The 26,016-nt window shown below is 36.2% G+C and overlaps 4 protein-coding genes across 4 annotated transcripts; 2 read left to right on the top strand and 2 right to left on the bottom strand.

Annotated features, from left to right (window-relative positions):
* The first annotated feature begins 2,042 nt into the window (after positions 1-2,042).
* LOC137962991 (uncharacterized) lies at positions 2,043-3,568 on the top strand. The gene has a single exon (XM_068810156.1). The coding sequence runs from the start codon at positions 2,424-2,426 to the stop codon at positions 3,267-3,269; it is 846 nt and encodes a 281-aa protein (XP_068666257.1). The 5' UTR covers positions 2,043-2,423; the 3' UTR covers positions 3,270-3,568.
* A 1,768-nt stretch (positions 3,569-5,336) lies between these two features.
* LOC137962500 (small ubiquitin-related modifier 2-like) lies at positions 5,337-7,866 on the bottom strand. The gene is made up of 4 exons (XM_068809401.1): positions 7,772-7,866; positions 7,494-7,678; positions 5,651-5,800; positions 5,337-5,565 (listed from the first exon to the last, which is right to left on the bottom strand). Exons 2-4 carry the CDS (start codon positions 7,581-7,583, stop codon positions 5,494-5,496), a joined length of 312 nt encoding a protein of 103 aa, XP_068665502.1. The 5' UTR covers positions 7,584-7,678; positions 7,772-7,866; the 3' UTR covers positions 5,337-5,493.
* A 5,565-nt stretch (positions 7,867-13,431) lies between these two features.
* Positions 13,432-13,950, bottom strand: LOC137962204 (cyclic dof factor 4-like). The gene has a single exon (XM_068808942.1). The coding sequence runs from the start codon at positions 13,948-13,950 to the stop codon at positions 13,432-13,434; it is 519 nt and encodes a 172-aa protein (XP_068665043.1).
* Positions 13,951-23,025: 9,075 nt separating this feature from the next.
* LOC137963737 (protein trichome birefringence-like 31) lies at positions 23,026-25,070 on the top strand. Its single transcript, XM_068810918.1, has 5 exons — positions 23,026-23,445; positions 23,568-23,739; positions 23,891-24,090; positions 24,217-24,363; positions 24,446-25,070. Exons 1-5 carry the CDS (start codon positions 23,054-23,056, stop codon positions 24,801-24,803), a joined length of 1,269 nt encoding a protein of 422 aa, XP_068667019.1. The 5' UTR covers positions 23,026-23,053; the 3' UTR covers positions 24,804-25,070.
* The last annotated feature ends 946 nt before the right edge of the window (positions 25,071-26,016 follow it).

Below are 26,016 nucleotides of genomic sequence, written 5' to 3'. Positions count from 1 at the left end.
GAAGAAATTGACAACATGAAAAAGATAAATGATGGTGAGATACAAAATTGGATATGGGGTGAGAAGTAGAGGGTTTAGTGCAGGCTCTGGTTTTTCCTTAAGGCGATGGGCCGAGTATCATATTATGGTCCAAAAGGAATAGGAAAAGATGGACTTACCCTGATAGGATCCTCGAGCTCTGTAAGTGTGGTGTCAGCCAATGATTCAGGAGGTTGAACAGTTTCCGTAGCATGGGGCACAACCGGTCGAAGAGAGGTTGGTACAAAGGAGAGACCTGGAGGGGTATTTTCAGAGTGGTATGAAGTGTCTTAAAAAAAGTTACATCCCTAAACACAAGTAACCTTTGAAGAGTAGGATTGTAGCAAACATAACCCTTCTGCATGCGAGAGTATCATAAGAAGATACATTTGACAGATTTTGGATCAAGTTTACTATGTTGTGGGGAGGTAATATGAACAAAGTATGTACACCCGAAGACTTTCATAAGAAGTGAAAAAGGATCACCATGTAGAAACAATAAGGAATATGGGGATCTATTACCGTGGCCATGACACATTTTTCAAAGGACCACTTCCTTAATTATTTTGTGCTTGTTTTTCTTTTATATAAAACACAATATTCCATTCTTGATTTTTCAAGAACAAATAGCCAACTCATAGTTTTGAATCAAATAAGGTCTCGCTTCTCCGTTTTTAAAAACTCTACACAACACTTGCACAAAAAAACAACCTTCTTCTTTTAGCTTTCCCTTTCTTTTCTTTTTTTATAAAAAAAATTGATGAACCTTGGCATGAGAGATGAATATATCTCTATAATACTCATATGAGCATCGAGACCACAAAAAAAAGTTACAAAATCGAGTAGAGTTACAATTCTTCAAACAATTCGGTCAATGGAGAAGCTTAGCATAGAAGCTAAGTAATTAGATTTTCAAAATCCAATGGATAAAAAACACTCATAATAGGTTTAAGAACATTGTTCTTCATCAGAAATATCTTGTTCCCATGAAATAATAACTCTTCATGCAAAAAATCTCAACATAAACCGATTTTCAGCAAAAAAACTTGCAAACCGATAAAAACAACCTTGGTAGACTTCTTCTAATCCGAGATGCACAAATCTCAATACTTTCATATGATGAAGACAATAATAAAATAATCTCTAAGCCATCTTCTAGAGGTAAGAAAACCAAAAGCATGAAGTCATAATAACAAGAATGAAAAACAAACTTATCTCAACAAACTTCAATCTTGCTCCACAAAGAACCTTTTACAAGTAGTTTTGATCATAACTTCTTAAAGCAGTCTTATGACGTGGGAATCTTAAATTCAATGCTCTAATTCCATGTTGAATTTAGAACCCCAAGATGAGAGAGGGAGGAGAGAGGGGAGAGAGAAGAGAAGAAAATAGCAAAGAGAGAGAGGAGAGAAGAGAAAAGGGAGAAGAGAGACTTTAGGTTAGGGGAGCGATTCTTCCACGAATTTGAGAAGAGGAGAGTTTTATTGAAGCTTCAACCAAAACCCTTATTTATACTATTTCTATTACATATTTGGGAAAACTCTTCAATTAATTAGGATCCCTAATTATATCAATCATGATTAGCAAAATTATATTGATTAAAGGAAGATCAATCAATTATATTAATCAAAGAAGATTGCCAAATTTTCCAACTCGTGTGAACATGGTAGGTTTAGTCCCACCTTCTAACACTCTGAAAACCTAATTAAGACCTCAAAGTCCAAATGAAGAAAACAATTGCTAAAAGAATACAAGTCATTTTTCTTGGAGTTTGATATTCCATAAATATGGAAATACTCTTGTAGTTATATCTAATGAAATGAAAAGACACCGAAAACGTTGGGAGTTGGACAACGAGTTTGCATGGAGACTCGCTCTTGACTCACCTCCCCAGTGTCCACGCTTTCTGCCTCCTCCGCCCTTTCCGTGGACTCGAAACCCGAAACGGAGAGAGAGAAACTCACGTCTCTTTCAGCCAATACACACACTCTCTCTCTCTCCCTTCCTCTCTCTTTACCCCTGACACGCCTCTTCCGACATTTCTCTCTTTGTCTTTAATGGCGAGCCGAGGATAAAGAATCTCGATATCGTCATCTCCTATCCTCTGTTCAGCGCCAAGGTATCCGATGCCTCTTTATGAGGACTGAGGACTGGTTTCTTCTTTTTCCTTGTCGGTGGGGAGCCATATCACGGGTTTCGATCTGGATTTTCGAAGCTACTATTTCCGTTGGATGATTTTTGAGTTTTCCTCTTCGTTTTCTTGAAGCGTGGAGAGATTTTTTAGGTGTAGTTTTCGGTTTTTGGATGTTCAGAAAAGAAATGCGGGTTTGATAAGGGTCCAGATCTGTGAGAAATTACTCGTCTCTCCTAAGGTTTTTGCCAGAGTTTTTTTGGCAATTTCAGAGATGGAAGGGGGGAGGAGGAGAACCACACTCACGGAACAAATGTCTATTAGGGAGAGGGATCCGTTCGAGCTTCGGGAGCTCTTGAAAGTCAGAGAGGCGGAGGATCACAGAACGGACAGCGACACGCAGACTTTGGGCTCCGTCATCGGCCTCGGTGATAAACCGCCGCAAACCTTCCCGACCCGGACCTTGCTCGACATCATCCGCGAAGAGGAATCCAACAGCGGAGCCTACAGATACGGTCCCGGCGGACACAAAATCAACTGGAAGTCCTTCAAGGATCGCCTCCGCATCCGTCGGACGGGCAGCGCCTGGTCAGATTATGGAACCTCTCTCTCCGTCTCCGCCGACCTCATGCTTACCATCCCCAGCCGACGTGATCCGCCACCGCCCACCGGTTCCCCTGCCGAGGCCCCGGTTCCTCCAGCCGCTACCGACGTTGCGTCGACGAGCGGGACGGACTGGAACGATGAAGCCAGCAGCAGAGCTTCTGCGGTGCCCGAGGCGTCAGAATGGCCGGCGCCGGCGGAGGGAGAAGCCCCTCCGGTGAGGGTCTCGCTAATGACACTGCTGGAGCAGACGGACCGGCATTCGGTGCTGCTGGGAGGCGCGACTGACGAGGGAAAGGACAGCGCGACGGAGGATGACGAGGAAGAGGAGGAAGAGGCTAGTAGGATCGAAGGCGGGGAGTACGTGTGCTGCGTGTGTATGGTGCGGCACAAGGGTGCTGCGTTCATTCCTTGCGGCCATACGTTCTGCAGGCTCTGCTCGCGCGAGCTCTGGGTTAGCCGTGGCAACTGTCCCCTCTGCAATGGCTACATCTTGGAAATCCTCGACATCTTCTGATTTCAAGAATCAATCCAGACATCAGGTAATTCTGTAACTCTTTACAGGCGTATCAGATTTCAGGTTTCCAGGCGTCTTCCATTAGCCTCTCTTTCTGTTCGTCTATTTGTTTTCTCCATTGTCCTGGCTACAGTTTTATTGAAAGAGATATCGAAAAGAAAGAAGCAATTTGTTGTGAAGGGCATCATGTATGTAAGAAGATATTCTGCAAGTAATTGAATTGCATTCGCAAGAAGACACTCGTATGAAAATTCTGATTTCTGAACGGGGAACCTCCCCGAATTGATATGACAGAATGAAATATTAGCTTCGAATTAAATGAGAAAGAAATCCGTGAATTCGTTTGATTCTGTTTAGTAGTTTTAGTAGTGATTGATAACAGAAGGCGCTGGAAAATGAAATGAAAAATTGTTTGGTTCTATCTCAGTCAGGAAGACAAAGGTATCAATGTGGAAGGGAAACTGTGACGACTGTTCACCATTTTTGATTTCTCTCCAAATTACCATGAGAACGCAAGCTGTCATTCGTAGGAAAATTCGCCAGGAAATCGTATTGAACTCTGTTAGTTTTTCAAGCTCTCTTAAAAATCTCTTCGCTTGTTTGGAAGACCGAGAAATTGTTAGAAGTTGAATTGAACTACAATTGAGTAAGGATAGTATTTATATAACTGAGATTTCATCTAATAATTGAAGAGATTATGTTTATCCCTTATCAGAAATCATCTCCCAATTTTGCCCGGTATCCAAAATTGTAAACCTATTGGAAGGTTACAACCAAACCATAAGTCAATCTACGACTTTGGCACCGGTAGCGGGGAAGAGCAACGAACACCGGAAGAGTAATGACCTGGGAAGAGTCAGCATTGATAACAGCTTGGAAGAGCAACGACACTGGTAGCGGGGCAGGTAGACACTGGTAGCGGGGCAGGTAGGAACTTAGGAGGTGTAACAGATAGTGAATTACGGGTGAAGAAACAGTAGAAACGGAAAAAAAAATCTGGGAGAAAGACAATAAAGAAGTTTTACGTGATAAGATAAATACAATGGGATAAATTTGGGATCTTACCTAAGTGATTATGATTATCCCATATCAGAAATCATCCCCCATAATGTGTGTTTGGAAAAATGATGCTCTACCAATTGTATTTTAAGCCCTGGCCTTTGAAAGAAAACAAGAAGAAGAAAAAAGTAATCAGCCTTGTGCAACCTACAATTATTCATTTGTCTTCAAGTGGTTGGCTATCCTCTTCACTCTTCTCTTTCTGAGTATTCTACAATCGGCCTTGCATTGACTCTTTCATAGAATAGAGCAAACACATGGTTTATGTTGGACCTTTTTTGTACATTCGTTGGACCAACCAAAGGGCTGAATATTAGTTTTCCATGACTTATTGGAGATTTCGTCAAAGGGACCTAACATTCCCTTATTAAAAGCTTAAGAATTAGAAGTTGACAGACGCAGAAGGTGAGGGCATTATGAGTTGCAGCATCATTACTTCAAATATCTTCTTCTTAATGGTTTGCTCTTTAATATTGCATAGGATTCTCTAATTGAACAAGTTCTCGATGCATGCAGTCATTACAATTAAGGGTTGTCCTCCCTCTCTCTGCTTTGCAATTTCCGATTTTCCGATTGATCGATCAACCATTTTACATTGATCAATGTAAACTCTAACTTTTTGAAAAATTAAGTTAATGAACTTCTATTGGAATACGTACTTGCATTTACTATCAATCCTTAGAAAATCCTTCCAAAGTGCAATTTTGAGAAAGAGAGTCACACCTTGCAAAATTCTTGCACTTCTTTCTTATTCCATCTTCTTTGTATACATAGTAGTCAAACTCCTACATTTTCCATTGTGCATTAAAAGTTAGACGTTTGGAACTCTCAACAGATAAAGATATTGTTGGAAGATTAATGTAAAATCTCTTTCTTTTCTTGTACTTTTTTCCTCCTTAAGGTAAAAGGTATTTGATGTAATTATGCAACTTTTTACTATTATAAATAGATGATAAGGAGGAGGATTAGGCACATCACTCGCCAAAATATGGGAAGAACACACTTGAGTAAAGCATCAAAACCCCTATAAAGCAGCCTACAAATCTAGTTTTTGGAGTAAATAGCCCCTCTTCTTTACATGAAAGTCTTGTAAATAGAATGTCCAGACAGTTAATAATTGTGAGATCTTTCTTACACTTGCCTTGCTCGTCCAGTCTCACCGCCCTCAAACAAACACATGGGCACCCCCTGTTTGGTGCAGCATTGCATCAATTTCATCTCCATCTTCCATTTCAAGCTGACGGATACAAGAAATTAAATTCAATCAAGTTGATACATTCATGTTAGTAAAGAAAACTAAAATGGATAGAGCAGTTCATTACTTCGTCAGGGGTCTGCTCTCCTCGGAGGCGACGTCCATCGAATAAGAAGGCTATGGAGTTGAAATCAACCGACTGGCGATCACAATAAGCATTCATGAGCTTTCGCAACTGGGTGCTGCGCTTGATTCTGAAAAAGACTTCGTTACCATCCTAAGACACAAATCAAACAAGTCAGTAGATATTAGGAAACAATAAAGTGGCACTCCAAACAATGCCAGAACACAATCATTCTTCAGAAATGCACTAGTTTTACTTTCTATGTCAATCATCTCATTGGACACTTTTCCACCACTAAAAGGAAGATGAAATTCCAACAAAAGCATTCGTTTACCAGCTACACGAGAGTTATAATAGGAACTACGACTTGAGGCATTTTTTTCTTAACAGGTAAGTATCAGAGTCGAACACGAATTGTAATAAGAACCATCATTTGGAAAGACAAAACCAGCAAGCACCAATGTTTAAATGGCATCACTTGTGAGGAGGTTTAGATATTTTGGAACAAGTACGATAAAAAATATGAGTTAGTCAACAAAAATACATGAAAAGAAGACTCAGTAGAAGTCAACAAATTATAAAAAAAAAAATAACAGCAGAAATAACAACAACCGACACCGATCAGTATCACAAACAAAATAATGAAACCCTAATCCAATTTGCTCACACAAGAAGAAGTTTTCACTTTACTTAATAAAACACAACTACATTTCTATGATTGTTTCAGTATGACGTGCCACCAATTTAGCCAATTCAAACAGTAGTAAAACCCATATGCAAGGGAAACTTAAAATTCAAAGAAGAAACAAAAAATACAGAAGAAACAGTAGATAATAACCAATATGGCAATAGTGCAAACTGTCCAACCACACAAATGTTGATAGTACATTGCTGCCATTATTGGCAAACTGGAAAATATTCAACCTAAAATAGAACTACAGAGACCTCCAAAGTGTTTCTTTCTAAGCTACTGCTATGATGAGTGATAATACTTTGTTCACAAAGCATTTGAGGACATACATAAACCTTGCTATACTCCAAGGTAAAAGTCCTCATTTAAAATTCACTAGGATTTGAGATGTTTAATAATAAGAAGAAGAAAGACAAACATAGTTCACAAACAAACTATAAAACATTAGGCTTCTTTCGGATAAGCCAATTCATTTGGAACCCTGCAGATCCATTTGTCATATTTTCAAAAAAAATCATAAATTTGTTTTGTTTCTGTGTGCGTGTGTGTGCCAAGATAGAGAAACTCGTTACAGACTATTAGTTTCTGGTAACAAAATCCTATTGACTCCACTATATAATTCGAAAGTCAAAAATCTTGAACACGAGCACAACAACGTTCAAGCAGGGAAGGGAAGAGGATCTCCTAAATTCTTATGACTATCCTACATGCCAGAACCAGATGGTTTCACTTTCAGGTAAACTAGAAACTGTTTGTTTTTCTTCTAGTTTTTTCACAGTAATATAAACGTACATATTAGTTTAAATGGTAAAACGTTACAGTAAATTATCGAATGCAGATGACAGAGGACCAAAAAAAACCAAAAAAATCCCTTTGTATCGGCCATACGAAACCCCAATAAACGACTAATTTCTAAAAAGTTTAAAAAAATAGCAAACTCGCGATAAAGGTACCAATGCCTCAAACACATCATCAACATTAGAAATTTTGTGAATCAAGCAACCAGAAAATTCAAATAGAAACACGAGAATCAACCAAACGTCAAATATTTACTCAGAAATCCTAAAAAGCAGAGGAATAAAAATAACCAGAGCAACAGAGCACATGAGAAAAAATAAAAGTAAAAGCGTCGGGTTAAAAAAGAGTCAAATATACCTGACCCTTGACCTTGAGATTGATATGAATTGAAGGATCTGGCTTCTTCTCTTCCTCCTGAGTCGCACCACCACCAGGAGCTGCAGACATTTCAGATATCCGATCGAGTGAGCTCCCCCAGTTACTAGGGTTTTTCTTATGGTTCACCGAAACCTTGAAACGCCCAAGAGACAAAGCACAGGACCCTGCAAACCAAAAGCGTCAATCCGAGTTACAAATGCTCGCCCATTTTTAACGAGGAATTAAAAACTAGAATTAATAAAATTTGGATTCCGTGCCGAAAAGCAGAAGCCAGATTTCTTAGAATCCAAGAACATTTCTTTTCTGTCTTGGAATGGAATCCCAACGCTTTTTTCTTTCCCTTTTCTCAAATAACAAGAGAAGCAAGATTAGGACTTTCGTAGGACAAATCGAATCTCCTACGAAAGGTGCCTAAAGCTTAAACGGACGGCCATGGATTTAAGAGTGCATTCTTGGTTAAGCCTTTATCACTAGACATTATTGTTACTATATATAAAATAAGCCTAATATATATAACAAAATCCTTAAAAAAAAATGCTTGAATCATATTTTATCTCAAACATAATTGGATCGAAAGAAAATTTTACTGAATTAATCTTGTATATAATCGGTTAATTGTTTACGAAAATAATCCCTACACACTTTTGTTCTATTTATTAATTGTAAATTAGTAATCGGATAAAATTACCTGAATGCCTAATTGGGTAATAATTTTTTTTCTGTTCTCATTCCATTTAACAAACATTTATCGAAAAATCAAGTATACAGATAAAATTGACATCCTTACAACTTGAGCAGTCAAGTCGATTAATACTAAATAGGCCCATAACTCATTTGAAAAATATTTTTAAAAATAATTAAAAATCTATATTATGGCAACTTCTTCATCCATGTATTATAGATAATATTAGATAACACAAAAAATGTGTTACCACATCATATAATGTATAATAAATTATTCATTGATATATATGCCCTAGATGATCATATCTATCTATCTATCTATCTATCTATCTTTGAATATATTAAATAATACATTGATGCCCCCCAAATTTGTGGCTTTCCCTTTCACCTTTCTTGTCCTTTAAGCACCATTATACCCAACTTTGCTCTTCTTTTTGCGAGGATCATAACATCAACATCAAGTGACTCGATATTTTTTAGGATTTTGGATTCCACCAATTGTGTATTAAGAAACCTATTGAAAAGTTTTCAACTTTTTGAACTCTTTGCGATCAATTTGAAACTCATCTTGATGGAACAAAAAACATTTGCCTCTTTGCTTGGTAAAAAAGGGTTGATGTCTTTGAAATTCCTAATCTCTTCAATTTCATTGAAGACCATGGAAAAGTTTAGATTGCATTTAGCCAACAACAACTCTTTGAATCGAGTTGGTACTACGATTCAAAATCTATTTGGGTAGCTTCCTCTTTGAAAAAAGTTTTATCTTCTAAAGAAGATAAAATTACCTCTTTCGTATGGTAATAATTACCTCTTTAGCTTATAAAATTACAAGTGTCTCTTCGCCACTTAAAGAAATAATAAACTAGCATCAACTTAAGAGCTTAATTACATCATAGTCTCTCAACCAATCCTTATAGCTCTACTCAAGAGCATTTAATTACTTAGAGGATATTCTGTGAGAGAAAACAGTGAATGTATGAGTCGGATGACTTGGAGGGGAGTCATAGCCCATAGATCATCTTCCACCTGTTAGTCTGCTCAACAACCAGAGAGATGAAGATAAATGCAAAAGATTCAAGAGAGGAAGACTCAGAAGAGCCAACTCCAGCTAAGAGTGGCACTTTGAAAGTTCTCACTTAGCGGCACTCTAACTTCAAGGAGTTTAGAGAATCCATTTTTCATAAGCTCAATCAGATGGATAAGAGATTAACTCATATTGAAGACAACTTTGGGGTCCCTCACCAATCTGAAGAGGTTCTATATTGTTGAATTTTTGGAAAAGAGAAGAACTTCATTGAGTTGATGTAATTTGAGTATAAGGAGCTTCTATTTATAAAAGAGAAAACAAGTATAATCCAATCACAATTAAACTACCATTGTCCCAGTTACGCTCAAAGTTAAACACTAAAAGATAAATCCTTGAACATAAATAGAAGACTAACATAACTAAAACACCTTTAATTGAGACTCTTCTGTGAGACCTCCTCCTGTAAAACTCCACCATAATAATTCTGACTTTGTGAGATTTCTTACTATGAGATTCATATACGACTATGCCATATATGCTCTTCAACACTTCCCCTTAAGCTGTCGTATATGACTTTAGTTTATAATGAAAATGATTTTTGGTATTCAATCTTTATTGGCTAATTTTTTTCAAAGATGTTAAATCTTCATAATTTGTTCTCTCCCTTTCTTGAATATTTTGGCTACATAAAAGTTACCACAACATGTGGAACAAAATATATTTTTCTTATACTTCTTCTTCTACTTCTCCCCTCTTAAGTTGGGGATAAAAAGGACATGGAAACCCAACTTAGACAAAACACAATGATGGAGAAGAAAATCACACCTAGTCGTACGACAAACCTTCATACACCAATCAAAATGGTCATAGTCCGAAACACACTCTTCTTAACTTTAAAGGTAGAAAATGACCCAACATTAGGGTTTAACAAAGAGACTACTCACTTTTTAAGGATAACTCAAACACAGATCACCTCTTGGGTGAAGAATAAAGACTTACTCAAACTAGATGATACTTTTTAGGTAGTAGGTTTAAGCATTCCTCTGAAGTGGTAAAAACACAATAAAATAAACTAAAGAAATACTAGAAGAAAACAACTTTAGTAAGATAGAGGTGACTATGCAACACTCATACTTACAAATGAATCTAGAATATCACACTTAAAAAAAACCAAGGGGAGACTATAACGGTAGAACTTAAAATATTTGAACAAGTATAACTTTTTTGGGGGGTGACCACAATTTTCGGAGTTGACGATGTGTAAAATACGCAACCAAGTAACAAAAACGTAAAACTTGAAACAACATCAAAGTAGAAAATTTTTGCATACCTTGAACGAGCACATCATAAATTGATTAATTCTAACAAAAACTCTCAGATTAGAAGAGAAATTTGGCTAAAAAAATGAGGATTCTAGGAGAAAAGGAAACTCAATTCACGCTAAAGCATGGAGAGAAAATTGAAAAAAATGAGAGATTTTCGACAGAACTGACCTTTAGTACTGCTGATATCAGTATCTTCTACATATAGATAAAAAAAATTCTTAAGAAACTAGACTCAAAGAGATTTAATTTGATACCAAATTTGACATAAAAAATTTGTTTTTGAATTTGTTATTACCTCTTTATTTTCTTCATTTTGTAGCTTGACGGTTGTTGACTCCAATGCAAATATCTTCTTGAAAAATTCTTCTTGCATATAGATCAGAATGACATAAAATTTTTCCTTATGAAACTAGAGTTAAATACCTTTCATTCAAGTATAACAGTTTTTCATAAGCTATTACGTATTTTGAGAGAGAAAATCTGATAGATTTTGGACTCTGTAATCTGGCCGAAGTAGATAATCTTGTTTCTTTGGCCAACATGATCATTGAGTCTTCCAATATTAATATCTCCCTTAAGAAAACCCATATTTAAAATTGGTGTGATAGGTAAGAAAACAAACTTATAAAATTTTCATTTGAGATATAATTCTCCATATAAAGTCTCATTCTTAATGGTATAAAATGTCTCAAAAATTGAAGTTTTCTACTACTACTTGAAACTCTCTTGCAGTTTGACATTTATAGCTTCAAATATCAATTTCTCCTAGTAGAAAATTCTGATTGCCAAAATTATTTTTGTGATGCAAATTAGATTAAAATATATTTCTATCAATATATAATTTACAATATGAAAAGTTCAGTATGAAGGTGCGAATACCAAGAAAATGGGTATTGGGATTGGAAAAAAGAAAAAAAATAAAGAATATAAACCTAAACTACTAGAGTTGATATATCATAAATGGAACACATTATCTTTGTGGGTTGACTGAGTCAAATCACAGAACCCGCTCTGATACCATATTGAATTTATTGAAAAGAGAATAACGTTACTTACTCTTTGTAATTTGAATACAATGAACATCTATTTGTAATAGAGGGAACAAGTAGAATCCAATTACAATTAAACTATCTTTATCCCAGTTACACAGAAAGTTAAACACTAGTCCTAGAATAATTGAACAACTGAATATAAATAGAAGACTAACATAACTAAAAAACCTTTAACTGAGACTCCTCTAGGAGACCTTCTCCTGTGAGGATTTAGTAAGACTCTACCATATTAATTCTGGCTCTGTGAGACTTATTACTGTGATAGTCATGTAAGATTCTTCAATATCTTCTCTTCAATATATATCATCCACAAATGGATGAATACTAGGGAAAAACTGGACACCTAGTGCATGAAGAGATACAAAGGACTCAAAACCTCAACAACCATGTAGGTAGACAGTTAGGCCTTCTAATTCAAGACATTTAGTATTGTCATTGGGCAGCTACCAGAGGATTAATCTCCTAATTCAGCTCCACCTCCATCCACTCATGTTTTAATTTCTAAATCCAAAAGCTATTGGCTCTTCTTATGTAAATTGTGCTTATAATGAGTGAAAATTCTCTTTGATTTATCTTGTTTGTGCCTATCTTGATGATGGGAAGAATGATTTAAATTGATTTAAAAAATTACAAAGAATATAAAGTCATAAAGGGGAAGCTAAATATTTTTAGAAAGGTAAGAAATTAGAGGGAGTAAAAAGTTAGATGAAGGGATTAAAGATGAAAAATCTCACTTGGAGTGCATGCCATGTCATTTTCATTGAATTTTTAAACCATATATTTGTCATCATAAAAAAAGGGGGAGAATGAGAAAGAAAAAACTCATAGAATTCTCTAATTACCTAGATTTTGATGATAACAAACATAGACATTTGATGATTTCACTCTTAAGTGTGAACAAATTGGCTTCGACTTGAAAATGAGTCGACTCCACGTCATAGGAGTTGAACACATACAAAAAAGAATCCTACTACATTCAAAATTCAACTTCTAACATTTCAAGAAACAAAACGAGTTGAGCTCAATGTGTATGTTGTCGAGCACATGCTATAGTAGCTTAACACATTCAGGAAAACACAACAAAACAAATTTGAAAAGTTATTATAAGCAATGACTAGAAAGAAGTGGAGTCAAACACATACACGAGGATTCAAGAACACCAATATAGAGTTGAGCACATGCGCATGCGCATGGAGTCGAGCTCAGAAAAACTAATTTTCAAATCAAAACTTCTATTCTAATTAACATCAATTGATTTTATCTTTATATCTACTATAGTGTTACTAATCAAATGGAACTTTGTTGCTTCCTTTTTAGAGAGGTACTTAGTGGGAATATTGTAAAACAAGAAACCATTGCTCTTACAATAATTAGAATAGATTCACTTATTGGGTTGGTGCTATAAATGAATCTAAGAGGTTCAAAGACACTAGACGCAGTCGATCTTTTAATTACAGGGCAAGAATTCCCTCGAAAATGGAGTAGCAATCTGTAGTAATTTTGAACCATTGTGGTGTAACGGACGTATTTGTATGAATTTTATGTCGGAAAAAATAACTTAAAATTACAAAAGTATTCTACTTAAATAGATAGATATAATGCTTTAAAATTGTTGTCGTGACTTGTCAATAAAACAAAGCAGAATAAATTAAGAAGGAGATAACGTGGAGAAAGGGGCCAAATTTTAGAGGTGAGAAGCAATAGCTAAGTTTGAAGTCTGGTTACATTGAACATGAAATGATTGTAACAGGCTGGCTCTATGTACAAATACGATATCACATACAGATACAAATACAAATACAAATACAAATACCCACAAGAAGACAAAGTCAACGTATTTGAGCGTAGGCGATACTGTTACGTCGCTTGGTAGGTCTAGAAGCCGATATGTGAGACCACTGCTCCACCACCCGCTCCAATCCCAACTCCCTCACCTCCGACTGATCCAACAAGCAGTCTCCGGTGAAGTCGGTGCCGTCAACGGCAATAGCGCCGTGACAGGGAAGCTTAGCCTTCCGACGCCCGGCTCCAAAGGGGACGTTCCGAAGAGTCCCGCCGGCCGTCCAGTAGCGCTGGCAGCCTTTGCAAAAATGTCGCGGTTGGTTCACGTTGTAGTTGTTGAAGTAGCAAAATTTAGTTTCCGTGCTTTTGCACCTGGGACATGGCAACGCTTTGTTTGGCATCTTCTCGCCTGTGAGATCGTTCCTGTGGCCGTCTCGGACGCCGGCGATGCCTACTTTGATCTCTTCTCCGTCTTCTTCCTTAACTTGCCTACCCCTACCCTCCACAGGAATCGTCGCACCGAAAAGCTTAATCTTTGGTGTGCTTGTGGCGTCAATTTCAGCCATAAGAAATGAGAGAGGAGGAGGAGGAGGAGGAGGAGAAAAATGAGACACGCAACTAGTCTCCGAGCATCTTTGACAGGCTCGGTTGATGCCAAGAGGAGGAGGTGACTGATGGGTTTTATAGGAGAGAGAGAAACTTCAGAAATATTTAAAAACCCCATGTGATAGCCGGCGGAGACTCCCACTTTTAACTTACGTCAACTAAAAATGTCCCACACCGATACCCAAGGCCTCAGTAAATTGGGTCTTCTTCTCCCTTCGGATCGGATGCCTAGTCTGCTCTCTGAGTGACGCGTACATGTTGGATGATTGACATGTGGTAAAGGTTCCTCCTCTCTCTTTCCCACAAGTAATTACAGCAAACTGTTGGGACTTCGGGGTAGAAAGAGAAAAAAAACCATTTTTCCCGACTGTAGAAGACTGGTTTTTTATTCCGTAGCTTCTGAATTGGATTATATTTATAGTGGGGACGTCGCTGCGCGTACTGTGCTTCTGAAGCGATCTGTCCGAAAAGGCCGATTATAAAATTTTAGATTTGAAACGCGTGTTTGAAGTTTGAAGTTTGAAGATGAAGCACCCAAAGAAAAAAGATCAAAGCTCCAACCTCCGACGACTGCACCTGAAAGTTTCAAGCCTTATCACAAGGACAGAATTACCTCCGGTGTGAGTGGAACTCGATTGTGCAGAATCAAATTAACAGAAAGAAGAAAACGGAAAAAGATTTCATATTCGAACTTGATGCCGTGAAGATATCCTAGGCAGGATTTAGAGTGTTTCTTCACTGGAATTAGTTAATTTTAATTTTGAAGGAATCTTGTTCAATCAGAGTAAAGAGAATATCTTACTCACTTTGGCCATATAATCACTTTCCGTAGAAAAAAAAAAATAAAGAAGCATCTCTTTTCCTTTAGCTTGCAAAAGAAATGACTTTTTGGAGGTGCCTTTTTTTCTATGTATATGGAAATGAAAAAGTACAGACTGGGTTGGAAAGTTCGCACTTGCATGTTGCTTCCTTTCATTGCTTATCTTCAAATTGTTAATTAAGAATCAGACTAAGTCTTATTAACTAAGAAAGTCATCTTTTAGTGATTGCTTTGCCTCCCAAGTTGGGGAAAGAGGGTCCCATATGGTATCAAAGAATATTAGCACCAGATCATATATGAGGTTGGCTTGAAAGGGTTTACACACCTCACAATGACTTTGGATATCCAATCCCCCATCTGCTTCACTAGTTCATTACAAGATTTTGTATGTCTTAGCAAATTGTAAAGGGTTAATCCACTCGGTGATCCATAACTTTCGAGTATTTTTAATGATATACACCATGACCAAACTCACATATGTATGTATAAAGATATGGGTCCCGTGCTATACATTGTAAAACCAGCCTGACTCATGTATAAGTACCCCACACTCCCACGTCAAGGTCGTTATTGTTAATTATTATGTAGTCTTTGTAGAGTTTGTTGTTTTAAAGGATTATTACGTAGATCGTAGACCACTATTACAAATCACGTAATTCCTTATGGCCCTGTTAGTGCCCCTGGTTAGAAATTTATATGTCATAAAAAGGGAGAAATATTTTTCCTATGATACATATTTCTAAGAAACCTTCAGATAAAATCTTATCAGTACTTTACTAGAAAATTACATGAAATTTTTTAGAATTTTCTAAAGGAAATTAAATGGACATGGTAGTGCCTTTTTCCAGGGAAATAAATGAAAATTAATAATCAATCTTATACATTACTATATTTATCCAATAAAATTTTAGTAAAATAAAATATTAAATATAAATTTTCCATAAAAATTGCCTTGTGCTAAAAGCATTACATCATCAATTGCCTTGTCCAGAAAGTATATCATCTGAACGTCCTAGTAACATCTCTTTGATCAAATACGAGAGAGATAACTCTTTGGAATAAACCACCCAAGCTAGTTTTAGAATGGCCTAGAAGAATGCTCAATACAACAAGTCATACAAGGTTATCTTTCCGAATAATATGAAGCCAATCGTATGAATAGTTAAGTAAGAAAAAGCACTTTGTTTGAGTCTTTTTTCCCACACGCCTAAATTAATGATCAACTAACAAAGGTTAGAAGAGAAAAATTGAAAAAGAAAACAATCACTACTAAGAAGATCGTTCGATTGGACATATATCAATTGAACAATCAAGAAAGAGAAAAGCCACTTGAATGATCCGTTGGACAAAAAATCCAAACAGTTTGGCCAAAGAAGACGAATATCCAGAAGAGAGAAAAGATACAGTGACAAATTGTCCACCATTTGTTCGACCAGACTAAAGAAAAGAAAAAGGGCACTTATTGAATACCATTCAAACAAACATCAAGCAAACAACATGTTCCAGAAAGGCTACGAAAGAAGATTCAGAGGTCCAACCTAGCATCTTTAAGTCTTCAAATTTTGTACGTGACATGCCTATGTGACAAGCTGTTCACAAAAAAAAATAAAAAAATAAAAAAATAAAAAAATCTTGACTATTTTTTACAATGTTAATCAAGATTTTACCATTTTTTTAAAATGGCAAAATATGTCTTTCCAATCTCAATAATTCAATTTTTGAATACTGAAAATATATGTTTAAGTTAATTTCTCCCCAAAATTTCATACTCTCTGACTCTTAAGGCACCAACTGTCCCTCCCAAATGTACATTTGCTTTGAAATATAATTAGAGATTGAATTTGGATATTTGAAAAGCCATCTCCCTAAAAAAACTAACTATTTCAAGGTAATTACTTTGAAACCATTATTTACTTAGCATCTTAGTTATTAGAATTATTGTTTTCATACTTTGAAATCATATTTTTTCATTCTAGCAAAGCAGATTTGAAGTGGCATTCTCACTTGTTAAAATATTTAAGGCCGGAAATCCAACTATCTACATAAATATTGTTTGAAATAAAGTGATTATACTCGGACAAGTATATTTGAGCTAGAGTTCTTTTACTTTGAAACCAAATTACTCTATGCAAACTAGTTCTCATAGGGCTGAATTTTAAACTCCAGGTATCAACATGCATTTACTATGGAAATCTTTCTACTGGTCTTGGTCAAATATAATTGAACTAGCTCAATTTTCATTTTGAGATCATCTATAAAGTTCATATCACAATTTGTGGACTTATATTTGAAATCAATTCATTCATGGAAACACTTCTAAGTGTGTCCACAATTTGACAAAAAAATCCATATATTATGTTGAGCTTTAACTTCAAAATCTAGTTATTTTAAGACTCATTAAGCTGCTATTAGATAGTATAGGCACATATGGTTGGTAGTGCTTATTTATTCATGCTTATATGGTAAAATTTGCCTTCTTTAGAGGTTTTTTTTTCTAAAAGTTGAACTAAAAGTAAGTAACCTTTCCATATAAAAATATCTTTGATGGAAAAGAGAATAGTTTCTGATGAAATATCTTTCCATAAAAAAATATTTTTCAGCCCCAACTTTTTAGCTATTTTCCCTTCTGGGAAAATTCCCTCAATTTGGTTTTTTATTTTTTTAAAGCTTCAATTTGTTTCTTTTTTTAGATTGCCTAAATAAAGGGAAGAATATAAAATCTTGAACATATTAAGATATAAATAATTTAAATTCAATAAACTACATTTACTTTTATACCCTTATTTAAATTTAGGAAATAATAATTATATTATTTATCTTAATATATTTTTATATAATCAATCCACATAAATGATTAGTATATTTATAATTAAAATAGTAAATTATTAGAAATAAATTCTTGTTAATAAGTCTAGTTAATAACAAGTTATTTATAGTTATTATTGAATATTTTAAATTTAAAATAAATGTATTTAATCTTATTAAATTAATAAATGATTTTATATAAATAAATCACCCTATAATTAAGGTTAAATTTTATTTAAATTTACTTAAATTTATGCCGTCATTTAAATATAAATTATAATTCAATCATTTAATTTTAAATTTAATTTATTTACATAACCTTTTTCACATAAATAATTAATATGATTTATTACTAATTTTTCATATGGTCCTATAGGATGCATCTCTAAATGCTTATAAAATGTTGCTTTTATGTTGGTTGATAAATCATATTACTATAAATAATTTTCAAGTTGTTATGGTCCTATGGGATGCATCTCTAAATGCTTATAATATGTTGCTTTTATGTTGATTGATCTACAACTTTTTGTTTACTTTGTTCTTTGTGTAATTCTGGTGTTCGAACATCAATATATGGATTTCATTGTTTAGTTTTGTCAATTTGAGTATCATTTTCCATATTCTTCTTTATTTGATAATTAATTGTTCATTTAGCCATCTTATAGAAGGATATCTACTTTAAGGTAGAATAAATCGCTCTTTCCACAAACAATTCAAAAGAGGTCCAATTCCTCTATTTTTGATTGCTAAATTTGCTTTACTAAAATTAATTATGTAATAAAGTGAATTTACTAAAAGCCATTTAGTTCCATTTAGTTTCATTCTTAAGGAAAAAATTTAAAACATTCTAAAAAGGATGATACAATTGTAATTTAAAGATAAAAACTTCATGGTAGTTTTTCTAAATTTGATCAATTGCATCTAAAGCCTCACCATTCAATGGAATTTATATCCCCGTTGACTTTAAATTTTTTAGATAGTCACTATTGACCATAGGTTAACTTCTTTTTTGCTTTTGATGATCAACAATTTGTAAACCGAGTAGTATTTCAGACACTTTACCTTCAAGAGAAATGCATCTCAAAGTCTCAAGCTTCAAAATGATAAAGCTTATTCAAGACCTCAAGCATCATTGAAGAACTTCTCTTGAAGAAGCACCCACAAGGAAGAAGACAATAAGAAGACTAAAGTTCAAATATAAAAGTCATATGTCAAAACTTAGTCACAAATGTAAGAGAGAATTCCCAAACTCACTTCTTTATGTACAATGGTGTATATGGAGCTTTAGGTCATACATTGCATATAAACATGTTTAGGAACATCATAAATATCCCTTAGAACATGTTAGAGCACTTAGACAAAATCATTCCCATGCTTTTAAAGTCAACTTAGTTGAATTGGCTTTGGAATGATCGATCAACCTCTACCAATGATCAATCATCTAAGAGTGTGCAGGCCAAAACTATAAAGCATGATCGATCAACCATATTAGATTGATCGATAATCCATTACATGACCATATAATGCTATCAAGCATGATAGATCATCCCATTTGGATTGATCGATCAATATTGTCTAAGTAAACAAATTTTACATGGAATGATCGATCAAACATAATCTTGCCAGTGAAGGACATAAAACATGATCGATCATACTTGCATTGTACAACTAGAGTGAATTATGATTGATGGATCATCCCTTGACAATGATCAATCAACTTAACTTTTGAGGACCAATGGTAAAATATTGATTGATCAGTCCATCGATCAATAAGTCACATTCTAACACAAAAAAGAGTCGCTATGATAGATTGATTGATCAATCACTTTACTGATATTTGTAAATGGGCAAAACATAACTATTTTGTCTTGGGGATGTTATAAATACCCCACCAAACCACACATAGAGAAGTTAATGTGCATTTATTGGCAAATCCTTTGAGCCTTTACTCTCAATGTTGCAAAACTTCTCAAAAGTGCTTTTGAGTGAAAGTGTGAGCCTTACCCTTGAAAGTTTCACTACTCTTTCCATTCCTTTCCTAGCATTACATTCTAGATAAACTCTCTCACTCCATATTGTGCTACTAAAAAAGTGGAAGTTTGTATCTCTCATGGAAAATGAACTCTCCAAGTAAAGGGTGAAAGTTTTCCTCTCTTTTATTTTCATCTTGTGAAAGTTTCATCTAGAACCTCTTAAATTTAGATAGAAAGAGCCAACTAGAGCTACAATCTAGCACCAATCTCTTGGGTAGATTGTCATTGTAAAAGCATGTATCGAGCTACACGTGGCTTAAAGAAGTTGGAATCTCATTGTGTAAAGTCCGGCTATTAGATCTTTGAAATAGTGAAATGTCTTATTGAAGAACATATATGGAAGAGGCGTACATGACTCTCATTGTAAGAAGTCTCACATAGTTATAATTAAAATGTAGAGTCTTATAGAGTCTCGTAAAATGAGGTCTCACAGAAGAGTCTCAGCTAAAGGTATTTTAGTTATGTTAGTCTTCTATTTATTTCCAGTTGTTCAACGGTTCAAAGACTTATCTTTAGTATTTAACTTTGGGTATAACTAGGACAAGGGTTGTTTAATTATAATTGGATTCTACTTATTTTCTCTATTATAAATAGAGGCTCATTGTACTCAAATTACATCAAGTTATTGAAGTATTTCTCTTTTCCAAAAATTCAACAAGGTATCAGAGCGGGTTTTGTGAGTTGACTCGGTCAACCCGCAAAGATAGTGTGATCCTTTTCTAATCAATCATCTGTAGTAGTTTAGGTTCGTATTTTATCTTTTTTGTTTCTTTCTAGTCCATGTACCTATTGTTTTCTTGGCATTCGTACCTTTATACTGAACTTTTCATATTAAAAATTATATATTGACAAAAATATCTCCGTGTCTATTTTCCAACGCAATTTTTTTTGGCAATCTGAGTTTTCTACAAAGAGAAATTGAAATTTGAAGTAACAAAGGTCAAACTACAAGAGAGATTCTAGTAGCAACAAAAAACTTCAATTTTTGAGCCATTTTATACCCTAAAAAACATGAATTCATATGAAAAACTATATGTGAAAATAAATATTTGTAGGTGTATTTTATTACCTATCCAACCAGTTCTCAATTTGAGTTTTTTAGAGGGAGATATCAATGTCGGAAGAGTCAATGGTCATGCTAGCCAAAGAAGAAAGAGTACTTAGTTTGGCCAGATTAAAGAGTCCGAAATCTATCAGATTATCTATCTAAAAAGAAGTATATTTAATGAAAAAATTATACTTAGATGAAAGGTATTAAAACCTATTTTAATAAGGAGAAAACTTATTGTCAATATGATCTATATATGAGGAGATATTCATATTGGAGTCGGCAACTGTCAAACGATAGAATGAGGAAAATCAAGAGATTAGAAAAAATTCAAGAACGAAATTTTTTATGTCAAATTAGCTATCAATTTAAATCTCTTTGAGTCTAGTTTCTTTAGCAATAAACTTTTTGTGATTATGAACTATATGTTTGGAGATATTGATATAAGAAGTGACAAAGGTAAGTTTTGCTAAAAATCTTTTTTTCCCCCTATTTTGTCTCCTATTATCTCTCCATTTATTGATATGAATTGAGTTTCATTCTCTCCTAAAATCTGAGTTTTTTAGCCAATTTTCTCTTCTAATTAGAGTGCTTTAATCAGATTTAATCACTCCATGATGTGCTTATTCAAGGTATGCAATATCTTGCTTCAATATTGTTTTCAAGTTTTGTGTTTTTGTTACTTGGTTGTGTATCTTTCACATAGTTAACTTTGAAAAATTTTGGTCACCCCAAAAAGTTATACTTGGTCAAGTTTATTAAGTTCTACCGTTATAGTCCCCCTTATATATATATTTTTTTAAATTGGTCACTTTGGAAGTATGAGTGTTGCATAGTTACTTCCTTCCAGTTAAAGTTGTTTTCCTCTAGTATTTCTTCAGTTTATTGTTAGATTTAGGATCCCATGATAATAAAGTAAACAAGTAGCACAAGTGAAGGAGAGAGAGAAAAAGAACGATAGGGGAAGGAGAGGGATGAAAGTTTAGAGAGAGTTTGATAGAGAAGGACAGAGGGTTATAGTTAAGTGACGTGCCTAATCCTCCCCCTCAACATGTATTTATAATAATGAATGTATGAATTACATCAAATACCCTTTACCCTAAGAAGAGATGAAAAAGGAAAAAATAAAAGAGAATTTACATCATTTCCATTATACTCCCCCTCAAACCGGGGGAGAGAAAACATCATAGATACCCAGCTTGGCACATAAAATTGTTTGAATTTTGGATGTGATAGGCTTTGTAAGGATATCCGCTATTTGTCCTTGAGATGAAGTATGCCTGAAAGATATAATGCCAACTTGAAGATTTTCTTGTATGAAATGACAGTCTACCTCAATATGTTTTGTTCTCTCATGAAAGAATAAGTTTGAAGCAATGTGGATAGTTGCATGGTTGTCATAACGTAGTTCCATAGGAGCTTCTTTGTGGAAACCTAACTCAATAAGAATGGATTTTATCCCTAGAAGCTCACTGACTACATGGGCTATAGCTCTGTACTTTACTGGATCTAGCAACAACATTCTGGTTTTTACTCCTCCATGTAACCAAGTTTTCGCCGACTAAGGTGCAATACACCCAGAAGTGGACTTCCTAGCATTAGGTGAACCAACCCCTCAAAGTCTAGGGAAATGAGAACGTCACTGAGTGTGCCGGTCTTGGCTTCGCTCGGATGCACCTTCTGGTGCTCACAACCATCCCTCGGCTGCGCAATGGCTTCCTTGCTCACACAGTGCCTCAGTTACATCGCCTCTCTTGATGTACTGTGATGCCACCCATCGAGATTCCAAATGGGCACAACGCTTTGGGTCCGTCGACAGGTCGATGCCAGTGGCACACAACGCCTTCTCTTGCTATTGTGAATTTAACGGACTATGAGTTTGTCGTGAGTTCAACGCCGGTTCGAGTGTAGAACTTTGGCTCCCCTCATTGACGATCCCATCTGCGGACCCGAATGACGACCGCCGACATTTCCCTTCTGCGGGCGCATTTGTTCCCACCACCATGCATACAACTCTGGTGCACACACCACCTGTTATGGCGCCACATTGCTGGGATTTACAGTGTCCATGCCAGTTACAGACGTTAACCAAAGAAGTGACTGTCTTCTTTTTCTAAAAAAAAAAATAATGAAATAAAAAAGCAGAAAAGAAAAAAACCAATACTCAATTATTCTGCTATGGTCTTCAGTTAATCCATCACGTTGTAGCGTAGAAAACCGTTCTTCCGACTTCACCAACCGGCGGTTGCATCGGCGAGTCTGCTGTTAGTTGAAACTTGAATAATTGTAATTACCAAGCTGGACATGAGAATTTCAAAAGGAAGTTGACCACAGCGGCAGCCGGAACGCTCATCCAGATGACGGCGGCGGTGCCATCATCTCCCCATCGCCGGATTGTCTCTTTCTTCCCCTTTCTTCTAGTTTCGCTCTTGTTTATTGGAGCCTCGCGGTTAATTATAGAGAACTGCCGCTCGAGGAGTTTGCAGAGGTGTCGGCAATTCACTGGCTCCGTTTCCGATGAGGAGAGCAGGGATTGGAGAAGGGTGTCAAAGCTTTTGGATGATGGTCGGTTGATCCAACAGTGCAACGTTTTCGACGGAGAATGGGTACAAGATGGAGAATCGCGTCCGTTATACGAGGAAGAAGACTGTCCATATTTGACGAAACAGGTGACTTGCCAGAGAAATGGACGACCTGATTCTCTCTATCAGAATTGGAGGTGGGAACCTCATCAATGCAAATTGCCAAGGTAGCCTATACTGGTTGTGTCCCTGTGCATAAAGGGTTTGATTCTGTCTCCCGGTTAACACTGTCGATGGCTTAACCCACAGAATAGCTATAACCATATGGAACTTGGTTCTGTCGTCGCAGGTTTAACGCTCTGAATTTGCTGGAGATTTTGAGGAACAGAAGGATGATGTTCATCGGCGACTCGATTCAGAGGACTCAATGGGAATCTATGGTATGTCTTCTCCAATCAGTCATTCCCGAGGGAAAGAAGTCCATTCACAGAGACCCCCCAAGGAAGATTTTCAGGGCCGAGGTAATTCCTAAGTCATTCATTTCATTGCTAGTTTTGCATCTGATATCACCAGCTGCAGAAAATTCCATATTATCGTCCTATACTAGCTCCGGTCCAAAGAAAGTGAAATGCATCTAGATCCGTGAATTTCATTCTCAGGTTTGTTTTTCAGGAGTTCAACGCATCCATCGAGTTCTATTGGGCTCCTTTCATTGTGGAATCCAATTCAGATCATTTTAAAAAGCACACAGTGCGGAAAAGGCTCGTGAAGCTCGACGCCATTTCCAAAAACAGCCACCACTGGGAAGGAGTTGATGTGTTGGTGTTTGAGAGCTACGTATGGTGGATGTACAGACCTACCATCAATGCTACGTCGGTCCCCATCTTTCTTCCTTACCTGGTTTCCTCTACTATCATCTCCTTGGTAGAAAGCAGATATCTGTTTGTTGCGATTTTTATTTTCCTAACTTCTTTCAACTCAACTGTCGCCATTTTCAGTATTGGATCTCTTGGGGATGTAAAAGAGTATGATGTGACGACGGCTTATCAGCTGGCACTTGAAACCTGGGCAAGTTGGTTAGAATCCAAAATCAACCCTCACAGACAGAAGGTCTTCTTCATGAGTTCGTCTCCTACACATCTCTGGTAAGTCAGGACTCGTTTACAGAATTAAAGTTTCAGAAAAATCCTAGTTGCTCTGCGGTAAAGACTCTGCTCGTTGAAGCAGGAGTTGGGAATGGAGAGCTGGAACGGAAGGAAACTGCTTCAATGAGTCTTACCCAATCCAAGGGCCATACTGGGGAACAGGCTCCAGTCTAGATATGATGCAAATTGTGAATGAGTCTTTGGAAGATCTGAAAATCAACGTTACATTTCTTAATATTACCCAACTGTCGGAATTCCGAAAAGATGGACATACGTCAGTTTACACGGAAAGAAGAGGGAAGCTCTTGACTGTGGAGCAGATGTCTGACCCAAATAAGTACGCAGATTGCATCCACTGGTGCTTGCCAGGTGTCCCAGATACATGGAACGAGATATTATATGCACATTTGCTACATGAACTGTACATCCAAACAAGATAACAGAATGAGGGCGACATTAGTCCTGTCTGAAACCTTAATTTGTATCAGTTTGTTTACCATTTATTAAGGATTTGTCATATTCCTGATCTTATTGGAAAGGATATTACAAACAGGAGTATAGGACATATTTTTTGTGTTTGAAGTGAGCACGATCAAATGTCTTTTTTTTTTTTTTAGTTTACCTATTATTAGGTAGTTTTCCCTAAGATGGAAAAATAGTGGGATAGTTGTAATTGCCCATCAGTTCCAATTTTTTATTTTATGGGAAAGAGGTTATGTGAAGTTGTACATAAAAAAATTATCTAGACTAACAAAGAAGCCCATGTGTCCATCGATTGCACTTTTTATAGACTAGACAAACTTTATGGAAATTCAACCTGTTAGCCATGGTTGGAGGTATGTATCTAGCTTCCACTTTCACCGTTTTATGAATTTCATACATATTTATAAATTCTGCTTATATTTGGTATCAGAGTAGAATCTCTGGTCTATCTTACTTTCCATTAAACTTTCTGGAAAAAAGTCCCATCTCTATTTTTCATTCTGCCATAGAAAGTTTTTGCTTTCGGAAATCGAGGGTCATAAGTTGTATCTCTGCTACAAAACATCTTTACCGCTACACATCATCAGATTTCGAGTTCTTGGCGCAACAATTCTGTTGTTTTTAAAAGAGAGCACAAAACTGTTGCGACTCGGCATGAGAGGCATGTCTGAGGCGCTTTGTGCACCAAACTTGGTTGCACACTAGGCGCACTGACGGAGCCACTGTGTGCGCCAGACTTGTTGTGCACTAGAAGATTGCACCGAGAGATGTGTTATTTGCACTTGCCTCGAACTGTCGATGGACCCACAATCTGTTGGCTTCATAGCCGGCAGTTGTAGCCATTGTCGTCGAGGATGAAACTCTCCTCTGGCTTTGTGACCTTCGTGGGGATCTTGTGGAAGGACTCGCTGATGTATGATTTCCACATGTAGAGGGAACAGTCGAACTCGACGCCGCAGGGTCAGATGACTAGGCAAAGAAGAAGAAGTGGATGCCTTGGAGAGGCGGTCCTCCAAGCTCGAGCTTGACTCTCTTCCACTGCGCCATATGGTGGATAGAGTGTGGAGGAGGTCATCGCTCCAACGGGTGACTATGAGCACTAGACGGTGTGTTGAAGTATATCTAAGAGGTGATGTGTGTCATAGAGAGCTGAGAGAGACGTCGTAATGG

This window comes from Aristolochia californica, unplaced genomic scaffold (genome assembly GCF_029961685.1).
Source record: "Aristolochia californica isolate CCGP_79_NKW_82.1479 unplaced genomic scaffold, dmAriCali1.0.hap1 SCAF_4, whole genome shotgun sequence".
NCBI lineage: Eukaryota > Viridiplantae > Streptophyta > Magnoliopsida > Piperales > Aristolochiaceae > Aristolochia > Aristolochia californica.
Note: the sequence above shows the minus strand (reverse complement) of the source record. Positions and strands in the feature narration are given on the sequence as shown.